The sequence below is a fragment of the Helianthus annuus genome, chromosome 8 (assembly GCF_002127325.2).
Source record: "Helianthus annuus cultivar XRQ/B chromosome 8, HanXRQr2.0-SUNRISE, whole genome shotgun sequence".
In the NCBI taxonomy this organism is placed as follows: domain Eukaryota; kingdom Viridiplantae; phylum Streptophyta; class Magnoliopsida; order Asterales; family Asteraceae; genus Helianthus; species Helianthus annuus.
In genome coordinates this window covers 132,732,348-132,746,968 of record NC_035440.2, presented here as the reverse complement: position 1 = coordinate 132,746,968, position 14,621 = coordinate 132,732,348, and the positions used below count along the sequence as shown (strand labels likewise).

The window sequence follows — 14,621 nt, the reverse complement described above, 5'->3', positions numbered from 1 at the left end:
CCATTTTGGTCCCTGTGGTTTGGGCACTTTTGCCATTTTACTCCAAATCTCAGACTTTTTAAATTTGGGTCCCTGTGGTTTCACTTTTATTGCATTTTAGTCCAAAATTCAAAAAAACCCTTTTTGTTAGTGCATATGTCTGTTGACTTCGTCTTGTATCGAGTCTTGTAATCAGATAGGATAAACCAGTGCTCGATAGGATAGAAATTAGGTTTGTGTGTGTGATAGCTATTTCGCACGAAATGGCCAAAGACCATTTCGCACGAAATGGAGAAATCCATTTTGTACGAAATGAACTAAAGTCATTTCGTACGAAATACCTTGGTCTATATATAGGGGAGCATGGTTTGTCATTGGTAAGGATTGGAATTTGGTAGCGAAGCTCTGCCGAATTGTCTCCAGGTGCTGTAATACTATTAAATCAATACAAGAGACATTTAAAGTGAATCAAGCTGTTATCAAGTCCGTTTCATTGAATTCCGCCTTTGATTCAGATCGAAACTCTTCTGAACGACTCATTCAGGTCGCACAACGATCCTACAAGTGGTATCAGAGCACATGAGGGGGAGTTCTTACCGAATTCAGCTTGATTTCATCATATTTCTGTCTTCTACACCTTCTTTTCAAAATTAAACAAGTTTTCATGGTTAAAATGGAGTGAATTTCACATATTACACGCGAAATACAGTTTTAACAAATCCTTGAAAGTATCAGACCTTGAATCGAACTATAACCGGATTTATTTGACAAAATCATGGCCGACAGTATGACGTCAGCATCATTCCGTACGAAATCAGTATTTCGTTTCACACGGATTGGATAAAGTACAGCTCATTTCGCACGAAATCAACTTCTCATTTAGCACGGATTACCATTTTGCTTGAAATAATATGTCATTTCGCACGAAAAGACTCATTTCGCTTGAAAGATTGCTATTTCGCTGAAAAGTGTCATTTCGTTTGACCATTTCGCACCAAGTTACTATTTCATTTGGAAAGTGTCTCCATTTCGCATGAAATCGTCATTTCGTTTTAAAGTTGTTGTTTCGCGTGAATCCATTTCGTTTGAATACATTTCGTGTCAAGATCATTTCGCACCAACCGAGTATCATTTCAAGTCAGTTAATTGATAAGTGTTTAAACTGATTGTGTTTGATTGTTTGTTTGTCTCCAGGTAATTCAAGAAGTTCACATCATGGCTGAAGAGTTTTACAACACGTTTTACAATGCATTTACATCCGAGTCTTCCGAAGCCTCAATTGTTACACCAAAAACCATAACAAAAGCGATCAATGAAAACATTAAACATGGTAACTTCTATGGAACATATTCAAAACCACCAACGCTCGAAAGTATTGAAGATTACACTTGGTGGAAAGAACGTTTCATTAACTGGGCAAAAGCTTACGCGCACGAGAGCTGGTTTTGTTTGGAATTTGGTTATAATAGGCCGATCAATGATAAAGGAGAAGAAACCCCGCTCAAAAGCTTATCCAAAGAAGACAAATCCGATTTTGCAGCTGAACAGAGAATGATAGCTTTAATGCAATCATCAATCAGAGATGACATGTTTCTTTACTTCAACATAACGGGTCATCAAAATCTGTTTGGGAAGCTTTACGGGTTAAAGCTGAGGGGGGTAAACAAATCAAGAAAAATAAATTTGCTTTACTAAAGAAAGAATTTGATTTGTTTGATAGCTTGAAAGGTGAATCAGTTCGACAAATGATAGAACGATTTGGTCATTTGAAAATTGAACTTGATCGTTTTGGAATTGTTAAAACTCGAGAAGAAATAATAGATAAAATCATAGAAGCGTTACCACGAGCTGATCAGTAGCAAACGTTTGTGTTCATTTTGAAAAATGATGTGTTATATGATACAATTTCTCTTGATGTTTTGATAGAAAAAATTGAAAGTCATGAACTGGAGTTGTAGAAACAAAATAAGATAAGCAGTTCTTCATATCATCAGAATGTTGGTCTTTATTACAGAGGTAACATACCTTCGGTGAAAGCTGGTGAATCACCAAAGACAGCATTTAGTGGAGAGAAGACAAAGGAACCACAGAAAAGCTCATCAAGCTACAATCCAGGATACCATTCATCCTCTTCAAAAGAAGACTCTGAAGAATCTGAAGAAGTTCTCTTCAACATTGCTTTTAAACTGAAGAATTCTCCTGCTATGAGCATCAAATTTGCTAAACAGCAAATGAGCTTCCTTGCATCTGTTCTGGAATCATATGAAGGTCTAGTAGATGGCAAAATTGGAAATTCTGAATTGACCAAAGAAGACTACGACCAGATTGATTCGGAAGAAATGGAACTCATAGACATTCGCTGGTGTTTGGCAAGTTGCATCAGAAGAGCTCAGAGATACATGGAGATTACTGGGAAACAGACAATTGGTGGACCATCAACTAAGCTGGGATTTGACAAATCCAAAGTGACCTGTTTCAAATGTAAGCAAAAAGGTCATTTCAAGAGAGAATGCAACAATTCTGCGGTTGATAGAAATGAACATCCTTTCAATGATGACTATTATCGAAAGGCGATTAACCACCGAAGCAAAGAAGAGCCGAAAATGATCGAAAATAATCCTAAAGAGAAGTCAAGAGCATTTGCAGTAATCCATGATGATGAAGGGTATGATAGGAGTCAGATTCTTCCAGAAGAAGATCGTGTTGATAATCGATGTACAGCTCATGGCAAAACGATATCAAAGAGCAAACATCATGTTTTTGTTGCTGAAATCAAAGAGAAAACCAGAGAAGAGATTCTGAATGAAAAAAGATACATAGAAAGAAACATTGCTGGAAACAAAATTGATGAAATGCAAGAAGAATATGAAAATGTTGTAATCAATAAAAGATGGGACAAGAAGCGAGAGTGTTATGTCAACAGAAATGGTGAACCTGATGTTCCCAAGAAGGACATAATTTTTGATGATGTTCTTTTAGTAATTCCTCGATCCGTTGAATACTATACAAATGTTGGAAAAGACAAAACTTATGTGAAAATGTTTGAAAAACTCATAAGAGATGTCATGACATCAAGTTTGAGGAAGAGGGATGAAGAAAGAATGAAGAAGAATATTGAGTGTATGGTAGAAGAGTTGAAGAAAGTTGCTGAAGAAGTTAAAGTCGAAGCTGTGAAAGTTGAGGATGTGAAGATAAGAGAAGAAGAGAAGGAAGAAGAAAAGGTTGTTGAAAAAGAAGCTGTTATTGAAGAACAGCAAGTTGAAGAAGCTGAGAAGAAGATGGAAAGTTCGGTTGAAGTGAAGAGTGATGCTGGTGCTGGTAATGAGAAAACGAAAGATGATGATCAAACTCAGACAGATGCTGATCAAACAGAAGTCGCAGCAAACACCAAGGTGCCAGTCACTGAGGTAAATTCTGATTCTAAGATCTTAAACAAAAATGTTGAAAAGTGCAAGAAATGCATGGAAACATGTAGTGCTTGTATAGAAAAAGACGAAAAATTCAGAACAAGAGATTTAGAATTTTCTAAAATCGAAGAAGTTTTCAAAAATAAATACAAAGAAATGTTAGAAAATGAAAAGATTTTGAAAGACAATGATGAAAAACTTTCAGAAAAACTAAAAAATTAGAAAAATAAAATGTTTTGAAAAAGACAGAAGAATGTGATAAAAAAGAGAATGTTTTTCAAGTAATGAAAAAAGAATATGATTCAATAAAATTGGCTTATCACATTACTAAAAAGTCATATGAAGATGTGAAGGGTCAAATGAAACTTGTTCAATCAAGATTGAGGTACTGTTCTGAAACAACTGATACATTTAAGCGACGGTATGAAATAAAGCAACAAGTTGTAAATTCTTATATTGTGGATGTTGCTAAGCTAAAACGCCAGATTGCTGATTTAGAACAGGATGACAACAAGTTAAAAAGTTATCATGCGTCATCATATGTGCTTGAAAGAATTTTCAATATAAAACCGGATGGTAAAGATTCTGAGCAAAACAAAAAGGGCATTGTCTCAGAGTTTCATCAAGTTCCACCACCGGAATAGTTTGCATTTTATGATGATGAAAAGGTCGAAAAAGCTTTCAACATGGTAGATCAATTGACAGATAACATTGACATAACCTATTCCAAATCTGATGATTCTAGTGATTCAGAGGTGGTAGGTAAGGTCGTTGAAAATGTGTTGAAAGAAGAGTCGGTTGATACAGGTAAAGCTGAATCACATGATGAAAATGAAGGTAGATTTCATGAAGAATATCTGAAAAACTCAAAATCTGAGAAAAATTTGAATAAAGATTCAAAAGGATTGGTTTATACCATGATTGGATCAGACAAATTATTCTTAGATATTGTATTCCCGATTCAGAATGTGATTTCGGAAAAGATTGACAAAGTTTTCAAGATGGTTGAGATTGAAAAGTCTGAAAAAAGTGTGCTAGAAAAGGTCATAAAACTTTTTATAACAAACCTGGTTTCAAAAAGAAAAATATGAAGGCTGGTTTGGGTTATAAGAAGAAACAAAGTTGGAACAAAAATGAAATACCAAATTATCAGGCAAAAATGAATTTTGTTCACGGAACAAGTTCCGAAGAAGAGAAAGAACTCCAATTTAGGCGTCAGTCTAATAAAGAGTTCTATGCTCAAAAGAAAAAGCAACAACCACAGGTCAAAGATGTGTCCAAGAGAACATGTTTCAAATGTGATCAAACTGGACGTCTTGCACTAAGTGTCCAAATCTGAAACCTGTTGATGTTGAGAAAAAGAAGTCTGAAAATGTTGAGAAACAGAAATCTGAGGATGTGAAACAAAGGTCAATCAGATTTGATTCAAAATAAACTTGGAGGTACAACACAAACAAGTTTGTTTTAAATCAAACTTGGAAATCAAACCCGAATAGGTTCGATTCAAGACAGACCTGGAATTCTCACACACCCAGATTTAGAACAACACAAAGTTGGAGAACAAATGTCGATGCAACAAAACCAAATGAGTTTTGGAAACCAAATGTTGTTCAGAATCAAAATGTTCAAAAAGATTCAAATTTTTACAAACGAGGTACTCCAAAAGGTCACACATGGTCTGTTAAGAAACAAATGACTTCGGTAAATAATGAAAAAGTTGAAGTCAAAGTTGAAAAAGTCTTTGTTCAAGATGACAAAGTTTTTCCGAAATTAAATGATGCATATTGTGTTGAAATGCCTAAGGTCAAACAGACCTGGGCTAGATTGTTCAAGTGATTGAATAGTTGAATGTGCAGGTGCTCAAGAAAATTGAAGACTGTGAGAATGGAAATCGGAGCAGCCTGGCACAAGGAGAAGAGGAGGCTGCTGGTCCCTGCTACTGTTGAAACAGGGAGTTTGTTTGATTTTTGTACATAAATAAACAATATTTCAAAAACCCTAAAAATTGAAAAATTTAAAAAACCAAAAATATGTTTTTATTTTGTCAAAAATTTGAAAAATTAAAAATATGTTTGTTTTTAAATTTGTCAAAAATTCTAAAATTCAAAAATATGTTGATTGAATACGCCGAAACCCTCACAGCGGAACAAACATGATTAGTTTCACAAGATTGAAAATCGGTTTTCGAACTAAAAAAAATCAATGTGTTGTAAATCATGGGGGTACGTTATACATTTGCAAAGCTGAGCATGTAAAGCAGAAAATGGATGGCGAGATAAAGCTATCAGTGTCGGTTTGTCAAATTTTCTTTAAATGGTTTTGTATTTTAGGGGGAGTAAGAATATTTCAGAAAATCCAAAAACATTAGAAAATTTGAAAAGGTCAAAAACATGATAAATTTCAAAAATTGAGTTATTGTGTAAAAAGAGGAAATGATAGTACATCAGTAGACAATCACAGTACGCTAAAAAAATGGAATGTTTAATTGTGATAAACGGTCTCACTGATGATATGCCAGTAGGTTTTTACACGCTTAGTATATTGTATTGAGATATAAACCTAAATATCAAATACTTGCTTATCTCGTGGGGAACATCTCTCGGATATATGGGTAACCCCCGAAATCTTGTTTGAGAGATTGCATGATTCTGAGATACTAGGTCTTTATACTGTTTGATATTTGTGGCATTATACCTGGTCTTCTGATTTTGTGGAAGCAATGGCCTAGACCTCGTATAATACTTTACGCGCTTTAAAAGCTCACCCTCTGCTTAAAAATTGATAAAATATCGAAAGATACGAATCAATTGCAGTTGAAGAAAAGATTCTCTAAAGGGAACACACCTTAAGTCGAGCCTTCATCTCTTTGACTGAACGGAAGTTCATACATGAGCTCTCAAGGTCTCGCACGAACCCAGAGAACAGATATCAAATTGGTATACTCACCTGTAAGACTGAATCTAGGGAATTTTGATACGGGAGTATATTCTGAGGTGGGACACGCGAATATGTTTAAGTCCTTAAAACATTAATCTCGTATCTTGAATCAATTGAATTTTGTGTGAAAATTTAAGTGGATCAGTATACTAACAATCTAAGTGAATCGTATAAAACTTAAAGTGTTAAAAGCTCAACGGTACTAGTGATTTGTCATAAACTGATATGATCCTCTAACACGAACTCAAACAAAAATATTGTCTATAAATATGTTTGTAAATATTTCTTTACTGCTTTATGTTTCAGAAAAATACAAAAAGATTTTGATTTCTACTTTAGTTTCGACAACCGATGTCTGGAACGCTGAGTTTCAAAATCTAAGTATGCTGATTGTATTTTTGAAAATAAAAGAAGTTCATTAATTTGAAACTTGTAGTTTTAAAATCAAAAATCAAAAACAGTTTGTGGAAATCTCCAAGGTCATTAAGTTGGACTTGGATCATTAACTGTGAGGGAGTTGGATGCTTAGACTGTTAAAACATGTAAAAGAGCTAGTTTCGGATTTTGTTTACTAAAACCGCTAAATCTATGAAGATTGTTGATAGGGGGAGTGAATCAAGTATTTCTGGACATATTCATATTATTATATTTTAGAGCCAGGATCTTGATTTAGAAAGTTTAATAGAGCCAGGGTTACAATTACTGGATAATTGGATGTTTATAATGCTTTTACTTATAAATGTTTAAGTGATTGCAGATGTTGTACTAGATTATGATCCCGATAGCTGAGTCTAAGGGGGAGTCTGAAGACGAGCTCGAAGCAAGGGGGAGCTTGTAACCGGAAAGCCAGGTGTCGATCCCAAAAGCACGGAAGCTTGACGAAAGGGGAGCCTTAAGAAGACTGATCAAGACTGAAGATGTGTCATGCTGAAGACTCGACACTGAAGACTTCGTTAATATCCAAGGGGGAGTCTGTTAGTGCATATGTCTATTGACTTCGTCTTGTATCGAGTCATGTAATCAGATAGGATAAACCAGTGCTCGATAGGATAGAAATTAGGTTTGTGTGTGTGATAGCTATTTCGCACGAAATGGCCAAAGACCATTTCGCACGAAATGGAGAAATCCATTTCGTACGAAATGAACTAAAGTCATTTCGTACGAAATACCTTGGTCTATATATAGGGGAGCATGGTTTGTCATTGGTAAGGATTGGAATTTGGTAGCGAAGCTCTGCGGAATTGTCTCCAGGTGCTGTAATACTATTAAATCAATACAAGAGACATTTAAAGTGAATCAAACTGTTATCAAGTCCGTTTCATTGAATTCCGCCTTTGATTCGGATCGAAACTCTTCTGAACGACTCATTCAGGTCGCACAATGATCCTACATTTTTTACTATTTCAACCTACCTATTTTGTCTTTTTGTGCAGGGGCAATTTTGTCCATCTGATTTTAATTTAACATATTAATAATTAATAAACTAGATTAAATATATATAATTCCTTTATACCCTTATTTAACCATCATCTTCCGGAAAAAAAAACCTAACCCACAAAATCGAAGCACCGCCGTGAGAGAAGCCGTCAAGACAAGTCTCCTGGTCGGTGATGGTGGAGCTCATAAGCGTCTTGAGATCGTTAGCGTGCTGTTGTAGGGATTTCTTGGTGTGGTACTCCTCCAGGTCTTTCTCAACTTCCGTAAGCTCTTCCAACGTTTCGGCTACCATTTCTAGACAGTCGTGAAGCGCCCCAATCTCGCGTGTATTCAGGCCTTTTCGAGTGCTCAGCTTCTTTATCTGGAAGTAGTTTTTCTCCACTGTGGTTTTTGTGATATTCACAGCCAGCTCGATCACGTCCTTTTGGCTTTTCACCTTTTTGGTGACTTCAGAGTGGCTAGTGATGGTGGAGTAGCATAATTCTGGGTAAAATGTGTTGTCGCATGATGATTTTACAAGGGCGTGAGCTGTGGAAGCCGTCATACTTTGTGGGTGAGACTCATCGGAGCCGTTTTGTTGCAGGAGATTCATTGTGGGATTATGGATTTTTTGAGGAAGATGATCTGCTTCGATTTTGTGGGTTAAGGTTTTTTTTATTTATTTATTTATTTATTTATTTTTTTTTTTTTGGGAAGATGATGGTTAAATAAGAGTATAAAGGAGTTATAGATATTTAATTTAGTTTATTAATTATAAATATGTTAGATTAAAATCAGATGGACAAAATTGCCCCTGTAAAAAAAGACAAAATAGGCATGTTGCAACAGTTAAAAAAGAAAGTTTTTGAATTTTGGACTAAAATGGTAATAAAAGTGAAACCACATGGACCCAGATTTAAAAAATTTGAGATTTGGATCAAAATGGTAAAAGTGTCTAAACCACAGGGACCAAAATTAATTAAATTACCTTTTATTGTTTTTTCATTTTAAATTTACTTAACTACCATACAGATATATTAAATATTACTTTTTATTGCGTTTTCTTTGTAATTTTACTTAACTAACATACATTGTTCTTGTTAATTGTTATATTGCAGGATCAAAGACACCATTTAACTGGAATGACTCATCAAACATGTTTTTTTATCCTTTATAATTTAAGGGTTAATTTTTCATAAAAACTCTGTTTTTGTAAAAAGACAAAATAATAGTAAATAAATAAATGTAACAAGATCGGTAACAATGTTAAAAACGATACACCTTTCAGCTGGGAAAGTTAAACGCTTTTGGAAACTAGATCCATCTGACTCGTTTTCGGTCTCAAGTATTAAAAGTGTGGCGGGTTTCAATAGGTCCATGCCAAATTACTTGTTTGTTTGAAACTAGAATTGAACGTTCATAAACTGTTCGTGAATTTATTCGGCGGAAAATTCACGAACAAAAAATTTTGTTTCTTTAATTAAATGAACGAACATGAACACATCTTGTATTCGTTCATTGATGTTCGTGAATATTCGTTTATTTACGTTCGTTTATGTTCATTTATATTTTAGTAAATACTTAAATAGTTATATTTATATAAATCTAACTACTTATATAAATATAACTAATTAGTACTTAAGTTTTTCTAGTAATAAAAAATGAAATTTTAAAATTTTTCTTAGATCGTAACTGATCACTTACTTAATATTTATATAAAAGTTACTTAAATTTAGAATCCATGAATCCTAGCTTATATGTGTTTTCGGATGAACTATAATATATTAGACTTGTTTGTTTGTGTTCACTAATGTTAAATTGTGTTTGTTTATATTTATTCAGTTACGTTCATTTGTGTTCGTTTATGTTTGTTCAAGCATGTTAATTTATCATGTTTATTCAGTTAATTTTTTCCTGTTTATGTTCGTTTATGTTCGTAAATTGTTGGTTTAGCCTTTAAACGAACGAACATAAACGAACAAGAACAAAAAAAGTGTGTTGGAGTTCATGTTCGTGTTCGGTTAAAGTTAAATGAACGAACACGAAAATGCCTATGTTCGTGTTCGTTCGGTTCATTTACAGGCCTATGTGGAACAATTGGGTTCCTAATAAAGTCGCAATGGTGGCGTGGAGGGCGGAAAAAAGGGCTTCCAAAGAGGTATGCCTTAGCCATGAGAAATATTAATGTGTTAAGCATGCATGTTCTTGCAAGTATGAAGAATCAAGAGACCACTTATTTGTTTCAAGCATGCATCTTCTTGCAAGTATGAAGAATGAAGTGACCACTTATTTGTTTCGTGTCATTTCGCCCAAACCATTTGACAAAATGTGGCGCTTTGGTGTAAAATTTCACTTATTTTGGCATTTGACATCAGAGACTTATTGGATCTTCATGACTTTAGTCCCGGTTTGAGGAAAAAGAAAAAAAAGCCTGCACGCTATTGTTTGTAAGTCCAAAGATCTTCGTAGGATATCACAAACACGTTCAAGAGTGCGGAAAACAATTGAAAGTGATGAGAATAAGATAAAATGATTGTATATTGATTACACACAAGCTAAAATCTTGTCTGGTACAATGTCGTTCAAGCACAAATCGCATACAACCAACAACACTAATGCTTAACGCTTAACCCTAATAATGAACTACACATAACATTATATAGGGTCCACATATAAATTGGCCCACATGGCCTAATCCAACCCCACTAGAAAACTAAGTCCAAATAACCTTTAAGTGTGTTTGATAAAGACAAGCGTAAACATGCTCAAATTTATGGCCTTACATTGTTCTTATAGTGTTTTGGTGTGTTTGGTGAATACGAAACTAAGTGGTTTTTAATAACATACCACATCAGTTACCAAAGCATTGGAGGAAGCTAAGTCACTACAATACCTGTGTGTCAAAAATCGCTCAAAGGAGACAAGTATGAAATGCGAGGACTGGAAAAGTTTAAGGTTTTTGTTTAAGTGTGTTCATGGCTTGTAATGTATAAGGTGTAATGTTCTATTTTCTTGTAATTTTGGTGCCTAATATTTTGCTACTATGAATAAATGATTTTTTCGGTTGTTCGTTTGTATTTTTTTTTTCTTATGGTCCAGTAAGTGGACTCCAACCCCTTTGGTTGATAAGCCAATGGTTATATTTTATCAAAAGTAAGTTATAAACGAAAATTAAATGTTTGCATAGGTTATTGAAATCAATAGTTAAGAATAAAATGTAGGAAAAAAGAGAAGTGTAATGGTATCTTGAGAAAATTTTATTTTTTGACTTTCTCTCTTCACATACAAGTCACATGCTATTTTTTAAACATTCGTAACTATTTATACAACATTATTTTTTCATAAAAATTTCACCATAAAATCGAGTATTTTTTATCTTTAGTTTGAGTACCATAATGCTATAAAAAATATATGACTAAAAAACACAAAAATGTGTTATATTTCTATGTTTTATAACATTTTTTGTGCTGAATTTTTGTACTATATTTTTTGTGCTAAGTTTTCTGTGCTAAATTTTTTGAGTTGTATTTTTTAGAAAACAACAAAGATGTCACATGTCATCTTCATTTTCCTGCTTTTAAGGACCAAAATGTTTCAATAATATTGTCCTTTTGTAAGGAGTGTCAAATATCATCACACAATCTTTTTTACACTACTTAGACAAAATCCAATTTTTAATGTTCATTCCCCTTCAACTTTCATGTCAATAAAATTTAAAATTGCAATAATAAATTGTTAATTTAATGTCTGTAAACTAATTTTTTTTCCAACTATACGTGTAGTATTGTATTTGCATTGTGCTATCAATACCAGTTGCAAGTTGCATTGATACACATTTTATATAACAGCATTTTCTCCTTATTTAAATATGTTTATACGGTAACATGACTTATTAATGGAGTGATTGGGGAAAAACTTGTGTTACTTGTGACTCAGTTTTGACTCTTACTCTCCTTATTATTTTCTGCGGTATCCAGGTGAAAGGCGAATACAGGTGTCGTCGGTTCGTCTTGGATGAGAGGCGAAGATTTACCGATTATTTCACTGTCGTGCCTCCGGGCGGGTGGAGGTCGGATTTCTGCGCATCTGAGAGAGCCAAGACGCTAGCGGCGGCCGAGTAGTCAAAATTGGCCACAGCGCCGGTGTCACGGTAGTTAACACGTCGTTTGTTGCCGTTAAAAAATATATATATAAAATTTGATTGGTCATGTTAAAAATGGTGATGGTGAGAGAGTGTGGGGGGCATGTGTGTTTGGAGGGAGTTGAGTCGAAAACAACTCTCACTTGACTTCAACTGACAGGATGCCCCTACGTATTTGATGCTCATTGTCATTATCCACTTTGTTACCCTACAATATTATTTTTGGATATATAAATTCAACATTTGGTGAAGTGATATTGAATTCTAGAAAGTAATTATATATATATAATAATTCCAATTCCAACTCTTGATGAATAGTACATTATAATTTCTAAGTTATTTGTTTTTAAACTTTACTAATATATTATTTATTATTTGATTTGATTTTTTTAGTAATAAATAGTAATTAATAATATTTAAGTATTTGTTTTTTAACTTTTTTAATTATTATTTGATTTTTTTAATAATAACTTGTGTTCGTTAACTTTTTCAAAAATCTAACTTTGTATCTATGTTTATTTATTTGTTAACATTCCAAGTTATTTGGTTGCGTGTTATAATGGTCGTTACCGTAGGCGTTGGATTGGTATCACTTCGGTTCGTTATGCTATCGATACGATACATGCACTTAATTAGTATAGAAATTAATATGTGATTTACATCGGCCAAAAACGATAAAACAAACATCGGTATCGATACCAATATAATGTTGTTCGAACAATATCGATCGGTTTAGATTGTCATGATACTTTATTCATTTATAGTTGCATACATAGTTGTATAAATGATTTTTTTAATAAGAAACCATAAAATTGAATACAAGTACCGGTACCTATGTTGTTTGGAACGGTGTTAGTTTATCTAAAGAAAAACAGTGCTACAGAAATCGATGCTGTTCATTCAGTTCACTATAGTAGCGGCACGGTATCCGTTATAAAAAACCATAAAAATGAATACATACCAATATCGATGTTGTTCGGTTCGGTTTGGTAAGGTATGGTATGGTAGCGAAATAGGATCAGTTTTTCGAAAACAAAAACAACAAGAATAAATACAGTTGTTTCGGTTCGATTTGATATGATAGCTGCACCCGCCGCGACGCGCGGAGAAAACTCACTGGTTCCCTTTATAAGCAACACGTATCTTCGTATATTGTATAACCACATCCTATTATATACAATCTTAAAGGAGAAAGTCGGTGCAATAGTGCACCGACATAATTACAAAAATGCCCTCCTCACAAAATTACATAATTGCCTAATCTGCAGTTTTCTTCTTTCTCTATCTAGGCTAGACTTCCTATCACGTGCACATCACAAATCAACAAAAACATTGAAAAAACCTTAAAATTTAAAACCCTAGCTCCGGCGATTATCGGCAATCTTCCGGATGCTTCTCTGCCTCCGGTAGTCGCCTTTGTTTCCACAGCGGCTTTCGGTAACAGTAAGCCCCCTATCCTTCTATCTGCTGATCCACTTCGATTTTTTATCTGAATTATTATTTAGGTTTCAATTCGATAGATATATAAGTTGATATATCATTTATTCTATATGAACAAACGTAAATATCATTTGTTGTTATTTTAACTTGAATTGGGCATGAGAAGCAGTAATTTTTAGTTTGTATGGGTCAAATTTGTGTTAATTTCTAGGTACTATTTATCCTTCATCCATTAATTTAGAATTTTGGGTATAAAGTAGATAAGCAATAAGAGGGTTACATCATACATGATAGCACAAAGTTTTGTTTGTTTTATACTGTTTTTAACCTTCACTTGGATTGACTGGATTAGATATATAGACATTATGTATCACCTCGAAATTTTGCGTCCAATAATGTATCGACACGTGTCTTGAGTTTACACGTGGTGTTAAATACTGAATAAAGGACTAAACTTGACAAACATTGAGAGTATGTAAATTCGAGGGTTAAAAAAATGTCAACAAGGGATAAATATACTATACAGTAACCCTAAATAATGCTCGTACCTTCAAACGGATAAATCATGGATCGTACGGAACGAATTGCGGAAGAAAGTGAAAGATTACAAACTACAGGGGTTAATTGTGTCAATATGTTTAAGTTATACCTCTGAGTGACCCTTTAACATACCCGAGGCTTTGTAACAGTAAATTACGCTCACTAGAATATACGATATAAATTTCGCGAAGTTCTGAATCAAAACGAGAAAGTTATGATCGAATTCGTTAAAAAGGGTTAAAAGCGTCAACATTGAAAGTTAGGGCTTTTCGGATAGTAATTAAACTAACCGGGGACTTAACGGCGCGGGTAAAAGTCACGAGGCCCTTATTCGTAAATAATCGAGGCCCAAATCGCAAAGTTACCCCTTCGAAACCGAAAGGTCAGGCTAATAATGGCAAAAGATTTGAAAATCTTGAATTACAGGCCTCAGGCGGGCCGCGTTGAAGAAACCAGGAAGCTAACGCAGGCCGCGCGGGCAGTGAAGATCCGGTTCCTAACATAAGGATTCAGGCGGCCCGCGTAAGGGTAGCCTGATCCTTAATGCGGGCCGCGTCAGACCGCCAGATGCAAAAAACATGCACAGGTTCACTGTTTGTTGTTTTAACCGACCTTGGATGCAATTATGGCAGCATGGGCGCCCCCTACACGTCCCCTAGCACTCAGGGACAGCTGCTGATCATCCATGAGCAATTATAGACTTAGTTGTGATGATCTTGTGCCCCAAAGTTCACTATAAAAGGCCATGTAGTGCACACATT

General features: G+C 34.5%; 1 protein-coding gene across 1 annotated transcript; it reads right to left on the bottom strand.

Moving 5' to 3' along the window:
• Window positions 1-7,842: 7,842 nt before the first annotated feature.
• Window positions 7,843-8,352, bottom strand: LOC110906472 (pectinesterase/pectinesterase inhibitor U1-like). The gene has a single exon (XM_035976140.1). It carries the CDS (start codon window positions 8,350-8,352, stop codon window positions 7,843-7,845), a length of 510 nt encoding a protein of 169 aa, XP_035832033.1.
• Window positions 8,353-14,621: the final 6,269 nt, after the last annotated feature.